General features: G+C 41.9%; 1 protein-coding gene across 2 annotated transcripts in view; it reads left to right on the top strand.

Annotated features, from left to right (window-relative positions):
- The window catches only part of LOC127545683 (galactosylceramide sulfotransferase-like), a 36197-nt gene extending 24950 nt beyond the window's left edge, over nt 1-11247 (top strand). For both annotated transcript variants that reach the window (XM_051973121.1, XM_051973120.1), the window contains exon 3: nt 4372-11247. In XM_051973121.1, the coding sequence (XP_051829081.1) occupies nt 4372-5494 (1123 nt within the window). In that variant the 3' untranslated portion in view covers nt 5495-11247. The remainder of the gene's footprint in view (nt 1-4371) is intronic.
- The last annotated feature ends 5145 nt before the right edge of the window (nt 11248-16392 follow it).

Genomic DNA, 16392 nt, shown 5'->3' with positions numbered 1-16392 from the left:
GATTACTGACTAATAATAATAATAATAATAGCTAAAAAGTCTACCTAACTATACTTATTATTCTTCAACTCTCCCTAATTATAGCCTTCACCTCATCAAAACTTATTATATTTTACATTTTATTTGAAACCACTCTAATCTCTACTCTAATCATCATTGCACGATGAGGAAGCCAAAACAAATGACTCAATGCAAAACGACTCTATAGTATTTACTCTGTGCTAGGCACTGTGCTAAGAAATTTACACTTATTATCTTATTAGATTGTCTTATAAAACAATCTTATCTAATAAGATAGGATCTTATTAGATTAGATTACAATTATTGTCTTATTAGTTTAGAATTCTTTAGAATTATCCCCATCTTCCAGATGAGAAAACTGAGACAGATGAAATTACTTGTCCAGGCTTAAACATCTAGTACATATCTGAGACTGGATATGAGTTCAGGCCTTCCTGGCTAAAGAATTATTTTTTCAAATAAAGGGAAAAAAAATAAACTAATACGAAAAGAAAAAAAAAATGTGGCAAAACCAACCATTATTTCAGGAAAAAATCTGACAGCACCTGCGATGTCTGTATCTGGGGACCCTCTAGCACTTCACAGAACCAGAGAGGGGGGAGGGGAAGGGAATCTTAAATCTCTTTTGGGGGACCAGCTTTGTTTTTTTTGTAATTTTGCAGATTTCAAATACTTTGTGATTTCCAGTTTCATCATTGTTGTCATCCCGTCTGCCGTTTCCTTGCTTCCATCCATCCAAACGCTTTGGAAGGCTATAAATGTCTTTTCCTCCTGTGTGTCTTAGAAAGAAACTGGAGCAGGCCATCCTGGGAGTTCCAGGATGGCAGTGCAGCCCCAAGCCTCCAGCCTTCAGCCTCATTTGTGGTCTGGAGTGCCCTGAGGGGCTAATGATGAAATCATGCTTCTACTTCCCCATCTCCTTCCCTGAGGGGTTGATGATGAAATCATGCTTCTGCTTCCCCTGTCTCCTTTTCTCAGTGCTTTTCCTAGAAAGACCTTGAATTTTGTGGAACAAAAGCCACCTTTTCCTTCCAAGCACATCTCTTTCCTGTGAATGATGCGATCCAGCCATCCTGGGGCCTCAGGCTGGTGGGCCTCCATGGGTCCAAATGGATGTTGTCTTACTCCTTGTTCCATGGCTTTTCCGACTGGAACAGTTTTGTCCGGAGGTTCACTCTCACCGAAATGATTCTCAGCTTTTTGCAGACAAATCTAATGTGTCATCAAGCAGGCCTGTCAGCTCTCAGACCCCTTATTGGCCCCAACACTGGTCCTTTGGAGAACCTCCATCGACTTACCCCTTCTTTCTAGGTCAGAGATCAATAATACAGCAGTTCTCAAGTATTTTGGTCTAAGGATCTCTTTATGATCTTAAATCTCATCGAGGACATGGGGCAGCCAGGTGGCACAGTAGGTAGAGCACTCAGCCTGAAGAAATCCAGCCTAGCTGTGTGATTGTATATCTAAAAAGAAAATCACTGAGAACCGCAGGAAGCTTTTTATTTATGAGGGTAATTAATATCTAGCCATATTTCAATTATCAGTCATCTTCCAATAACATCTGACTCTTCATGATCCCATTTGAGGTTTTCTTGGCAAAGATACTGAAGTGGCCATTTTCTTCTTCAGCTCATTTAACAGATGAGGAAACTGAGGCAAAACAGGATGAACTGACTCTCCCGGGATCACATAGCTAATATGTATCTGAGGCTGTGTTTGAATTTAGGAATTTAGAAATTAAAATATAACACTTAAAATATTTATTTATCCATTCAAAATAACATTTAGATGTTAATATAAATAACATTGTAGTGAAAAGTATCTTTCCCCAAACAAAAATATTAGTTAGAAAAATGACATTGTTTTACATATTTTTGCAAATATCTTTAATATATCTTAATGGAGAATAGCTTTATTCTCCTGTTGGCTTCTTTAGTCTGGTGCAATCTGTTGTTTTGGTTGAATTATATGGAAAAATCTGACTTTCCACAAGTAAATAGTTGGAAAAGGGAGACAAAAAATTTAATAGGCAATTAACATCAACGTCATTATGAAAATAGTTCTGAAAAGGTCTCCAGGAACCTGTGGACCACCCTTTGAGAACCACTGCCATAATGCAAGGGATACCTGGGCAAGCCAAGCTTCCAAGGTCGAGAAACATTCCCCAGTTTAGTAGACTAGCACCTTTCTGCTGTGAAACAGAAAACCGTGGCCTTGCCTCAGTTGCTGTTTCTCTCTGGTACAAACAATAGAATAATGCCCTTAGCTGATGGCATGTGAAAAAGCCAATAAAAATGAGGCAAACTGAGTTGAGGCAGCTTTCTGGGGACAGGGAGGGCTGCTCTGTTAACCACAGTCTGACTTTAGTTCGTCACAAGGTCAGGGCAGTTCCCCAGAGACCAAGCAAACACCCACTGGCAGAAACTGACCTCTGGCTTCCTGTTTCACATACCCTGTCTCACTAGAGCTTCACAGCTACTATATGAAGTCAGTGCTGCAGCCACTCTCTCACTTTATACATAAAAAACAGGCTCAGAGAAGTTAAGCCACTTCCCTTTGCTACAGTGTTAGTAAATGTTAGTTATCTAATTGGAGAGAGATGGACAGACATATACAAGATGCATGGATAGACAGACATTTTTAGATAGATAGATGATTAGATAGATAGATAAGTAGAAAGATGGTGGATGGATAGATGGATGGATAGGTGTATTGATTGTGGATGGGTGAATGAACAGAAGATATTTAAACAGTAAGACTGACGAAAAGTTGGATAGATGGATGATGGACAGCTAGATGGAGGACTAGAGAGAGATGAATAAATGGATGGATGGATGGAGGAAGGATGGACAGGTAGATATCGATCTAAATGTTTATCCAGATGCTTGGACAGACAAATAATCTGGATGGATGAGTGGATAGAGGCGTAAAAGGATAGAGAGATATTTAGATAGGTAGATCTGTAATGACCGCGTATTTAAAATCAGCCGGAGTCAGGAATTCAGGTTAAGGGGAAAATCTTCAATATTTATTGAAGTGAAGAGGTGAATAAAGATTGCAATAGCAAATATAGGCAAGAAAGATTGCGATAGCAAATATAGGCAGTTGCGACAGGAAGCCAGCTAAGAGAGAGCGACGCGAACCGAGCCAACCGTGGCAATGGCAATCCCAAAAGCCTCTCCTCCCCTTCCTTTTCCACTCCCCTGCCTCCACCCACCAAAATCGTCATTTCCTATACAACACATCAGGACTTGCACAAAGAGTGGGTGGGGGCCATTCTTTCTCCAAGCTTATATATTAATAGAGTATGGTCCAATTACTATTTAGCCTCATGTGCTTGGGACCTCAGTGCATCAACTCAAGCCTCAGCCCATTACATAGATCTATCGATAGATTAATATTTAGGTCAATGGTTGGAGGAAGGATGGATGGCTGGATATCTAGATAGATATTTAGGTAGGTAGATGGATCAATAGATGGATGGGTAATGGGTGAATAAATGAATGGGCAGACAGATTTATCTAGATAGCTTAGATGGTTGAATGAATGGATAGATAGATAAATAGATGAATGGATTGATGAATGACTAAGTGGAGGAAGGATGATAAGTGATATCCAGATAGCTAAATAAATGGATTGATGGATGGATGGACAGAAAGATGGGTGGATGGATGAATGGATAGATGATAGATGGACAGATGAATGGAGAGAGGGATAAATGGATGAACAGATTATATGTGTATATATATATATTTAGATTGATGAACAGGTGGTTGGATGAATGGACAGATAAATAGATGAATAGAAATAGATGGAGGAAAGATGATGGGTGGATATCTGGATAGCTAGATAAATGGATGGATAGAGGCATCATCCTCCATCCATTTATCTAGCTAGCTGGATATTCATCTATCATCTTTCCTCCATCCATTCCTCCATTTGTCTATCTATTCTTCCATCGGAGTATCTGCCTATCCATGCATCCATTTACCCTCTATGCATTCATCTGCCCATCTATCATCTCTCTGCCCATCCCCCATCTCAATATCCGTTCACCCTAATTAGCTAGTGACGACGGATGGCTGACAGACAGACAGTTATCTGGCCAGACGGATGAATGGTCACATGAGGAAGCAGCATTTGAAGAGCTTGCTCGGCTCTGGGCGCGGCGCTAAGCAAGTCCGTGCCCTGGAAGCCTTTACACGTTACTGGGGGAGAGAGCGCCTAAAGGGGGGCTGGAGAGGAGGGGTGGGGGTGCCCCCGGGCCCGGCTGGATCGCCCCCCGACGAGGAGCCCGAGGCTCGGGCCGCGGCTCTGTGGCTCACGGTCCTCGGTCCTCTCCCCTCGCAGGCCCCCGGACGAAAGCTCCTGCTCTCCGCCCGCGCCGCCCCTCAACAGCAGCCACGAGGGCTCGTGCCGGCCCAAGACGGACATCGTGTTCATGAAGACGCACAAGACGGCCAGCAGCACCCTGCTCAACATCCTGTTCCGCTTCGGCCAGAAGCACCGGCTCAAGTTCGCCTTCCCCAGCGGCTACAACGACTTCAACTACCCGTCCTTCTTCAAGCGCAGCCTGGTGCACAACTACCAGCCCGGGGACTGCTTCAACATCATCTGCAACCACATGCGCTTCCGCTACCCGGAGGTGCGCGGCCTGGTGGCGCCCAACGCCACGTTCATCACGGTGCTGCGCGACCCCGCCCACCTCTTCGAGTCGTCCTTCCACTACTTCGGGATGGTGGTGCCCTTCACGTGGCGGCTCACGGGCCGCGACAAGCTGGCCAAGTTCCTGCAGGACCCCGACCGCTACTACAACCCCAAGGGCTTCAACGCGCACTACCTGCGCAACCTGCTCTTCTTCGACCTGGGCTACGACAGCGGGCTGGACCCCCGCAGCCCGCAGGTGGCCGAGCACATCCTGGAGGTGGAGCAGCGCTTCCACCTGGTCATGCTGCAGGAGTACTTCGACGAGTCGCTGGTGCTGCTCAAGGAGCTGCTGTGCTGGGAGCTCGAGGACATCGTGTACTTCAAGCTGAACGCGCGCCGGGCCTCGGCCGTGCCGCAGCTCACCGGGGAGCTCTACCGGCGCGCCACCGCCTGGAACCAGCTGGACGCGCTGCTCTACCGCCACTTCAACGCCAGCTTCTGGCGCAAGGTGGAGGCCTTCGGGCGCGAGCGCATGGCCCGGGAGGTGGCCTCCCTGCGGCGGGAGAACGAGCGCATGCGCAGCATCTGCATCGACGGCGGCCGGGCGGTGGACGCCGAGGCCATCCAGGAGGCGTCCATGCAGCCCTGGCAGCCGCTGGGCACCAAGACCATCCTGGGCTACAACCTGAAGAAGCGCATCAGCCGGCGGCACCAGCAGCTGTGCCGCAAGATGCTGACCCCCGAGATCCAGTACCTCATCGACCTGGGGGTCAACCTGTGGGTCGTGCGGCTGCTGAAGTACGTCCGCGAGTTCCTCCGCTGGTGACGGGGCCGCCCCTCGCCGGCCCTCCCCTCCGGCCCCCCGCGGGCCGGGCCTGGGGCTTTCCTCTCAGGGAGCAGTCCAAGCGGGATCGGACCCTCCCCCTCCGAGCCGGCCCGCTCCTCCCCATCCCTCCCTCCCCTAGCGCAGAGGGCCCGGGCGGCGGCGAGACATTAACCAAGAGTAGCGTTCGACTAATTGTAAATTTTGTATTGAAAAAGATAAAAGAAAAAAAGAAAAAAAAAAAAGGAATGTTATCTATTCCCGCCCCGCCCTTCATGCAGGGGCAACTTCTGAAGCAAAGGGATTGGTTGGTTGTGTCCTAGTTAATGGGGCTCCGACTGAGGGGCAGGGGCGCGGGAGGAGACAATAACGGGAACCCCTCTCTTCCCCCTCCCCCCTCCCCCGTTCGGTCTGAGAGGGCGGGTCTGTCCCTGGCGCCGCCAGAAGCTGGCGCGCGCTTTGAGTCAACATCCATTCAGCCTGAATGAGCCCCTAGCCATGCTCCCCTCCCCAGAGACGCCACAGGGCCCATCGAGGCAAAATATATGTCATTAAATATCATCGAAAGACTGACAAGGAAAACCACTCCAGAGTTAGGGGCGCCCCCTTAGGCTTTCACAATCCCCACGAGAGGGCGCTCATCTGTAGAGGAGCACGTGTAGGAGAAGCCAGAGACCTGGCTGGGGAATACATGTGCCCAATGGGATAATAACAATAGCTAACACTGTATGATGACTTACTGTGAAAAGCACTTGAGAGAGAGGATCTCATTTGATCCTCCCATAATACCCCATTCTGTGTCAGCTGCTGCCCTTCTCCCAGGGCGCCATCAGGTTGGGGGCCCTTTCTTCCTTGGGAAAAAGCCTCCAGGTCCTTTGTGATTTAGTTCTTGTAACCAGGGGGCCGCAGAAGCCATTAGTCCACAAGCACCTACTCTGTGTCAGGCCCTGGACTAAGTGTTGGGGATAATATTGAGACCAGAAGAAAGACAGTTCCTGCCCCCAGTGAGCTCACATTCTGATGAAGGAAAACACATAAGAGGGAGCTAAAAACCACATAAAGGGCAGGACCATGAAATGAGGGATGGAGCTAAGAGTGAAGGATGGCTCAGCTCAGCTTCCTCAGAAGTTCTGGAAGGATCACCAATGAGAGGAGGGGGTCCTCAGGGTGGGGGGTCCTCAGGGTGTGACAGATTTTCCACGATGAGAAGTCCTCAAAAAAGGGGGAGCACCAGCTATCACCCTTATACTGCTTGATCTCAAACTATTTTTTGAGTTAGAATGAAAAAAAAATTCCTTTTAACTCCCATTATACCCTTGGCCACTGCCATGCAAATTACCCTCCCAGCATGCAGTATTGCAAGACGGAAAGGAGAGATTAAGAAAAATCACATTTTCTAATATTCTAACAAAGTAGGGAGTCAGATGGAGACTGGCCTCCGATGTTCTACAGTAAAACATGGAAACGTGTCTCCTTTAGTGTGATTGCCATCAATAAAACCATATCTGTTTCTGAAACTGAACCATTTGACAGGATCAGGGACTGGGGGTGGGGGGAGTTTCTTCTCGGGGTCCTTAGTAGCTGAGGCTGCTGGGGACCCGGGAGCTGCTGGAACAGTTTCCAGGCCACAAGGGGTCCTTCTCTGAATGATGGCTGTGGGGATCAGACTTCCATCAGTGGTCTGCGGGTGGCTGTGATTTCTGGGGCTCTTGGTTTGCTTGCCTGTCAGCCAGAATTTGTCAGCAGCTGTAGAGACGAGGAAAGGGGCTGAGGGAGGTAGCTCACCTTTTTCTCCACAAGGGCTGGTCCCCGAGTCCTGCTTTGCTGAAGATCTAGGGGTTCATGGCTTCGTGGGAAAATTGAAACAATTATTCCCGAGTTCTTAGATTTAGAGTCAGAAAGAACCATAGTAGTCATCTGGTCAGACCCCGCCATCTTCTCATGAATGAGAAAACTGAGAGACATAAGATGAAATATCTTGCCCTACGTCACAGAGCTTTGAACCCAAGTCTTTGGACCTTTTCCATTGTATTATACTTCCTGCCTTAAGATCTGAAGTCTAACTCAAGTTCTGTTTCTTGCTACGTACATGACCACAGGCAGGTCCCTTCTCCCTCTTCCTTTCTGCCTCAATATAAAGTATAAAGGTCTCTCTGGAGCCCTGACAGTTCCGTATTCCCTGGCCTTGGGTCCCTTCCAGCTCAATACTACCCTCTAGTGCCCAGTCCCTGGTGCACAAGGCCGGCCAGGCGCTGTCCATAGTGCAGGGTGGTTGAATTCCTACTATTTCTCTTCCATGGAGAGATTGTTTTTTAAAAACAAAAACAAAAACTCTTAGGGTATTGCTGGATTACAAGCCCAATATGAGCCATCATGGCAGCCCCAAAGCCCGGTGGAATTTTAAGTTGCAACAAGAGAACCATCGTTTCCAGGAATAAAGCGGTGATAGCCCTGTCATGCTTTGTCCTGGTCAAGCTACATCTGGAGCACCAGCCTCCTTTCTGGCTTCATATCTTGGAAAGGAAACCTAAACTGGGGGATGTCTACAGCGAGGCAGCTAGGATGGTCTTGAAGGGCTTTTCACAGGAGGATCGATTGGAAGAACTGGGCGTAATTGATTTTGGAGGTCATAGGGAGCCATTGAAGTTTATTGAATAAAGGGGAGACAAGGTTAAATCTATACTTTAGGAAAATCACTTTGGCAACTAAGTGAAGGACGGATTCGAATAGGGAGACTTGAAGCAATGGGACCAAGGAGATGGATATCGCAGTGGTCCAGGTGAAACGTGAGAAAGGTCTGAACCAGAGCAATGACTGTGAATGGAGAAGAGATACACACAAAAGATGTTTTTGAAGCAGAAATGACAAATTTTAGCCACAGACTGGATGTGTGGAGTGAATTTGAATGAGGAGTTAAGGATGAGATCAAGGTTTCTAGTCTGAGCAGGATGGTATGGAATGAGCAGAACCAGGAGAACATTGTACACTGTCACAATATGTGATGAAGAATGACAGCTCTTCTCAACAAATTAAAGATCCAAGACAGTTCCAAAGGATTTATGATGAAATACTCTCCATCTCCAGAGAAATAATGATGGAGTCTGAGTACAAATCATAGAATACTTTGTTTTTACTTTTTTTTTTTTGGTCTTTGTTTCATTTTGTTTTCCTTTTTCGTGAGGCAGTTGGGGTTAAATGACTTGCCCAGGGTCACATAGCTAAATTTCATGTTATGTTTGAAATTTCTGCAGGAGAACCAATTTAAAGTATTCAATAAGTAGTTGGAGATGTGAGACAAAAGATCAGGCGGTCGACTAGGATTGGCTATGTAGATGGGGGAGGGAGAGTATCTACTATGTGCCAGGCACTGTTGTAAGTATTTTAAAAAGCATTTGATCCTCACAGCAACCCTTCAAGGTGGGTGTTTTTCTTATCTTCGTTTTAAAATCGAAGCAACCAAGGCAAACAGAGGTTACGTAACTTGCGCAGAGTTATATACCTAGGAAGTGTTTGGGTCTAGATGTGGCTCAGATCTTCCAGGCTGCAAATCTAGCCTCTGCCCCCCTGTCTCTAGTTCTGGGCCTCATCCATATAAATATGCATTCATGGGAGTTACTGAGATCCAAAGGAGAGAGCATAGGAGAAAAAACAAGATGGCTCCAGACGGAGACTTGAGGGACAGCCACAAGTAGGAGTTATGATCTAGATGAAGATCAGACAGAGGAATTTGAGAAAAAGTGGTCTGATAGGTAAGAAAAGAAAGAGGATAGATCAAGGTCACAAACATTCAGAGATTCAGAGATCCAAGAGGAGAAAGTGCTCACCAGCTAAGGTTAATTGTTATTTTGAGGATTTCTTTATGTATGGGATTGACCCGATGGCCACTGAGGTACCCTCCAACTCATAAATGACTATGATTCCATGAGGTTGATCCAAGGGATAAGAAAATGTTTCCTGATGAAACGGCCCCTGAGCTGAGCCTTGAGGGATTCTAAGAAGTGGAGGGAAGAGATATCATATGAAAACCCATGCATCAAATGGAATCAGATACAATGGTGTGCTCCTCTCTTAGAAGATCATTCTAAGTGGAAAGGTTCACTGTTAAAAATGTAGCTCCTGAGTGCCCACTGGTGCCAGTCTTAAGGCACAAGAAGCTCAAGGCAAAAGTATTGCTGAAAAGGTATATTAAGAGCAGTGACAACAAAACTTCTCCACAGTAAACACTTCCATGAAAGCACAGAGCATCAAAGGGAAGGGTGGATGCATCGAGTTCACAAGTGGAGAGGCACAGAAAACATATGTGACCAAGGCATGCACAAAAAGGGGGGAAATTCTTATGCTTCAGGCTCGTAGAGCATTTTTGGACTAGCCATGCTCCTCCATGCTCAATAGTCTACGTCGATAGTTTTCACGTTTCTCTCTTTTTATATTGTGAATGATTTTGCTTTGTCATGATTGTAAGCTTTTTTGGCTTTACTTGATGCATAGTAAAAAAAAGAAACAAAAACTTTTCCAGTCCCTTATTTTTATTCTACATATGTCTTTGTTGTTGTTGTTTTATTTTTAAATTTTTTTAGTTTTTTTTTTATTTTCAAAATATATGCAAAAATAATTTTCAACATTCACCCTTGTGAAATCTTGTGTTCCAAATTTTTCACCTTTCTTTCTCCCCAGCCCCTCCCCTATACAGCAAGTAATCCAATATATTCAACACGTGCAATTCCTTTTTTTTTTTTTTATTACTATTAAAGCTTTTTATTTTTCAAAACATATGCATGGATAGTTCTTCAACATTAGCCTTGCAAAACTTTGCGTTCCAATTTTTCTTTCTCTTCCTCCACCCTCTCCCCTAGATGGCAAGTAGTCAAATATATGTTAAATTGGGGAGAAATATATGTTAAATCCAATATATGCATAAATATTTATTACAATTATCTTGCCACACAGTTAAATCAAGTCAAAACAGGAAAAAAAAAGAGAGAAACAAAATAAAATTCAAGCAAACAACAGTTGTTGTTTTAGAAGTGTTTCTTGTGGGCAACAGACTGTAGTATTTTTTTCTTATCCAAGTTTTCTCTCTCTTTCATTTTTATTGGATTGTTAAATCCATTCACATTTAAATCAATGAGAATTAGGTTTATATTTTTTCCCATTTGTTTTTAATATTATTTTTAAAATCCAAATTAGGGTCCCCCCCTTTTTTTCTCTTTAAAGACAATACTTTGTCTCTTTATTTATTTTAGCTTAATCTACTTGAAAGCAACTCTATTCCCTCAGGCTCTCTTCCACTCATCCAGAAACCCACTACTCTCCTTTGTTAATCCTTTTTCTACTTTTGGAGAATTCCTTAAATTATTAGTTCCTTTTAATTTTTTCCATTTATTTAATTATCTAAATCTTCTCCTCCTTTTTTACTCAGTTAAATAGTTGAACAAAATACCTTTATTCTCTTGTCCTTCTCCTTTTATTTTTCACATTATTTTTTATTTTTAAAATAACAATGGAACAATGTCAAGAGTTTTGGACCTGGATAAAAAAGGCCCGGGTTCAAATTTGGCCTTAGATACAAGTTGTGTAACACTGGACAAATCACTAAAACCTAAGTCTGCCTCACTTTCTTCAACTATAAAAATAGGAATAATAACAGCTCCTTACCTCCAATGGTTGTTTTGATGATCAAATGAGATAATATTTGTAAAATGTTCTAGTGCAATGTCTTTCACATAGTAGGTATTTAATAAATGTTTGTTCCCCTTTTTGGTCCTAATTTTGATCTTTGTTCTATTCAATACTTCTCAACCTGGGATTCAGAAATTTCCTTCAAAATGCCTATTTTTTGGTAATTACATTCTTAAAAAAAATTGGGTTTCTTTTGTACACTTACATACTTTATTTTATGCATTTAAAACATGATTCTTAAAAGGAATCCATAGGTTTTCCTATCCTGCCAAGAGGGTCTATGACAGCAAAAATGTCAAGGATCTTTGTTCTAACCAGTTGATGGTCTGATTGTACTCAGCTGATTTAGGAATGACTGGCATATAGGTAATGAGTCATGTCTTGTAACTTAAAATATAACCAGTTTCTTGACTATTTTTTAAAATCCCTGTGGTCAGCATCTTTTATTCTTTCCCAAGAAGGTAATAATTTACAGGTGTGAGAGTTCTCTGTAGTTTTACAAGTTTTGAGCCCTTTCATTCCTTATTCTAGGTACATATGTTCCAACATATTTTTCACTGATCTTTTTCTATTCCCATCTTTGCAGTGAAGTCACAAGTGTGTGTATATATATATATATATATACACACACACTTCATTTGGAATTTTTCATAGAGCTTCCTTATTCCTTCATTTTCCATTAGATACATTAATGCACTGAAGCAATTATTTTTATGGTGATCTTTTGAATTAGTAGGGACATGACTTCATTGAAATAGAGAACTCCCACGTAAGTAAACTCTTTTCACAATTCAGATTAATTTTACCTACAGTCCTCAAGAATTGCCTAGAGATCAGAGAATAAATGATTTGTCTAGGATGACACAGTAAGTATGTTTGAGAGATGAAATTTGAACCCATGTCTTCCTGGCTCTGAAAGTATCTCTTTAAAGATCAAGTATTTCTGTCTGTCTCTGTCTCTATCTCTGTCTCTGTCTCTCTTTGTCTCTCTGTCTCTGTCTGTCTTCTGTCTCTCTCTCTCTCACACACACACATACACACACACACACTGAAAGTGTTTTTCTATGTTATTTAGTAAAATAGTTATTAACATAAGCTCTGCAACATAAGACGACCACTTGGCTTATGAAATGACATTTCTTGTTTTCTTTGGACATACTCATTCTATCAATTCTTTTCTTTGTCTTTCCAAAGAGACTTATTTAACCTTATTTTCTTTCCCTTTTCTGTTTGTCTTATGGCAAGAATGTCAAGCATGTTTGCTCAATGGTCATTGTGTTTTGGAGCTCATATTTGGGCACCAGCTGCCAAGTCACTCTTGATAGGTGATCTCAAAACTATGATCCTTCACGCCCTATACCCCTTTTATTTCACTCTATCACTGCCACGGCAGGAGCAAGAGCCTAGTAGGTTATGGACACTTGTCAGCCCAGGAACGGAAGAGTAGGATAAACTTTAAGAAACCACAGTATTCTTTTAATGATTCCTCCCCAATTTTCTCCTTCAGCTTTATTTTCCAAAATGGATTTTGCTATTTTTGATCAATAAAAATGTGCCTTTTTTTCCTTCCTTCCTCCACACTATTGAGAAAGGGACAAAATTCTTATTACAAACCTGTTTAAATAAATAAAATTTCTGCACTGACCATATCCAAAACAGTCTCATTCAATCTTTCACCTACCTATCAGGAGGTGAGCAACATGTTTCATCACAGGCCTCTGGTCATTGTCCTGATCAGAGTTCTTAAGTCTTTCAAAACTTTTGATCTGTGTAATATTGTTATTGCTTATATTGTTTTCTCCACTCTTCTCATTTCATTCTTTTCCACTTCCTACAAGTTTTCCCAGGCTTCTCTGAAACCATCCAACTTATGAGATAAATGGTGTCATGGATACAGCAGTGGGTCTGGAATCGGGAAGAGGAGTTCAAATGTGACCTAAGTCACTTACTATGTGATCCTGATCAAGTCATTTCACTTTTGTCTATCTCAGTTTCTTTGTCTATGGAATGGTGATGATAAAAAATAATACCACCCTTCCACGACTGTTATGAGGATCAAATAAAATAATATTTGTTACAATGATTTGCAACCCTTAAGATGCTATATAAATGCTAATTAGGATTTCTTGTAGCACAATAATATTTTATCACATTCTTATGCTATAACTTGCTTAACCATTCTCCAAGTGATTGTCACCTCCCTCAATTTCCAATTCTTTGCCACCATGAAAAGAACTGCTATAAATATTTTTATCAATCTATAGAGTTTGTTTTGCTTGAGACTAATTATTCCCTTACTATACCCTCCCTTTTATTCCTTCTTTTTCCATTCTCCCCTTTCCCTTCTATTTCCATATTGAGTGAAATGTATTTCCATACCCAACTCTGTGTTTAGATTCTTCCCTTCTTTGACAAAGTCAGATGAGAAAACGGTTCAAATGTCAGCTACTTCCCGCCCCCATTCCTTCCTCCTTTGTCGAGATGTTTACTTGTGAAATGCGATTATGTAAGGTCATTTTCTCTAGCCTTCTTTTCCTCCTTCCCTCCACACCTGGTCACTGCTTTTCCATTCTTATCTTAAGAATGGAACCATAATAGAACCACAAGCAAGAATGCACAAGCAAGTAGGATTAGACTCCATCTATGACCCCTGATGATGATGATAGAGTTCTGAGGGGATATATACATTACATTGAAAGCAATTTATCCTTGATCAAGGATGGACAGAAGCAGCTACACCCAAAGAAAGAACACTGGGAAATGAATATAAACTGCTTGCATTTTTGTTTTTCTTCCCGGGTTATTTATACCTTCTGAATCCAATTCTCCCTGTGCAACAAGAAAACTGTTCAGTTCTGCACACATATATTGTATCCAGGATATACTGTAACCTATTCAACATGTAAAGGACTGCTTGCCATCTGGGGGAGGGGGTGGAGGGAGGGAGGGGAAAAATCGGAACAGAAATGAGTCCAAGGGATAATGCTGTAAAAAATTACCCTGGCATGGGTTCTGTCAATAAAAAGTTATTAAAAATAAAAAAAGAAATTTAAGAAAAGAAAAAAGAAAGAAAGCAATTTATCCTTGGTTATCCCATTAGAATTGTTTCCTTTATAACTTCTGTGTTTGAACTTCGAACTTTCTACCAAGCTCCTTTTCATCAGGAGAGTTTGGAAGACCTCTATTTCATGAACAATTTATTTTTCTCCCCGTAGGATTATATTCAGTTTTGTTGAATAAGTTTCCAAGCTTTCTGTTGCTTCATAGCAGTTGCTGCTAAGTCATATGTTTTCTTGATTGTGGGCTCCTCAGTGCTTGAATTTTTTGTTTCTGACTCTTTGTAATACTTTTTGACCTGGAAGCTCTGGATTTTGGTTTTTATATGAAATTTTGGAATTTCTCCCAGAAAGTGGCTAAGAGATTATTTTTATTTTCATTTTGCCTTCTGATTCTAAGAGATCTGAGCAGTTTAAAGATTTCTTGAGGCTGTTTTTTTCTGGGTAATGGCCTTCAAGAAGTCCAATAATTCTTAAATGATCTCTCTTCCATCTTTTTTCCAGATCATTTGTTTCTTATATGAAATGTCTTAAATTCTCTTTTTTTCTCCTCCAGTTTTCTGACTGTTAACATTTTTTTACTGTATCACGGAGTCATTAGCTTTCATTTGATCCAATCTGATTTTTAGGATGTTTATTGCCTGGGTAAAATTTTGTACATCCTGTACTAAGCTATTAAGTCCATTTCTAATTTTCCTCTCATAGTTCTCTATCCCTCCCTCCAATTTCTCTCATTTTATATTTTTTCCAAAATCACATTTTAAACTATTAAAAAATATCTCTCGCTTTGTCTCTTCAACAAAGAATTCTAGTTAAATTTGTGTCTTTTTTTTTTGTTTTACTTTGAAGCTTTGCTTACAAAACATTTGTTGTCTTTCCATTTGTGTTGAAATAATTGTGTGTATTGTTTTCCTTGTTTTGCTTACTTCCTTTTGCATCAGTTCAAAGGAATTTTCCTCTGCTTCTCATTGTAGTTATCATTTTTTGACATCGGAAATACCAAATTGTAGTAATGTCAAACTCAAATACAAATCGATGCCTACAGGATGCATATTAACTTAGAAAACCACAAATTAACATTATCTATGCAATATTTTATTTGTATTTATCTTGTTAAATTTTTTCAATTATATTTCAATTTAGTTCTGGCCACATTCTGCCTACATAAGGGCCCTGACTTTGATGCCTCTGCTCTATTGCCCTGTTGTACCACCATTTCTTTAGCCATCCCCAAATCAATGGATATTGATTTTCCTACTATTAAAAAGGCTGGAATATGTATGGGGACCTTTTTTTTTTATCATTGACATCCTTGAGGCATTAATATGTTAGAAAACTTTCTTTGGATCACCATTTAGGATCTGAACCTTGATCATTCTATCACATGACCTCTCTTGAACTCTGCCTGGGAAGATGATTTTGATAGCTGTGTGGAAAATGGTTCACAGAGGGAAAAGGTTACAAGCATGGAGAACAATTAGAGGCTATTGTTGCCATTCATAAGCACATGAACCTGGATGCTGGTTGTGTAAGAAAAGAGAAGGAATATAGGCAAGAAATATGATGGAGGTAGAACCTACAAGACTTAGATGTGATGAATAGAGCGAGGATGCTGGGATAGCTCTGATACTAACTTGGATTTTTTTTTCAGTTCTAACATTCTAAGTGTTGTATTCTATTCCATGTTATCCAGCTATACTCAAACTATCAACTGATTAGAGCAAAAGTTCCTTATCACTTTTGCGTCAAGAATATGAAGTGAGAGAATGAGTAGTATATGGGTAAGGAGATTGACAAACTGGGAAATTTCTCAAAAGAAGCAACCAGCATTCTGAGATTCCCTGTTCTAAGACCCCTCCCAGCCCTAACATCACCTGTTCTATGACACCTCCCTGTCCCGACATTCATAACAGCAGTTTCTATCTCAAGAATGACCAGCCTTACAAAGGGTTTTCTTCACAACCCCCTGGCAAGGAGGCAATGCAATGAGAATACCCCCATTTTACAGTGGGGAAAGTTGTACCACCCACCGCTGGAATACGCTTAAATACACCGAGTGTCTTCCATTGAGATTCTTGTTCATGCCCTAGTTGGATCGGTCAATAATTGCCCAGGTCCCTTCCGATCCTGTGGTTCTGGGAAAGAGCATTAAAAGTGGATCAGGGA

Source organism: Antechinus flavipes, chromosome 1, assembly GCF_016432865.1.
Source record: "Antechinus flavipes isolate AdamAnt ecotype Samford, QLD, Australia chromosome 1, AdamAnt_v2, whole genome shotgun sequence".
Taxonomy (NCBI): domain Eukaryota; kingdom Metazoa; phylum Chordata; class Mammalia; order Dasyuromorphia; family Dasyuridae; genus Antechinus; species Antechinus flavipes.
Note: the sequence above shows the minus strand (reverse complement) of the source record. Positions and strands in the feature narration are given on the sequence as shown.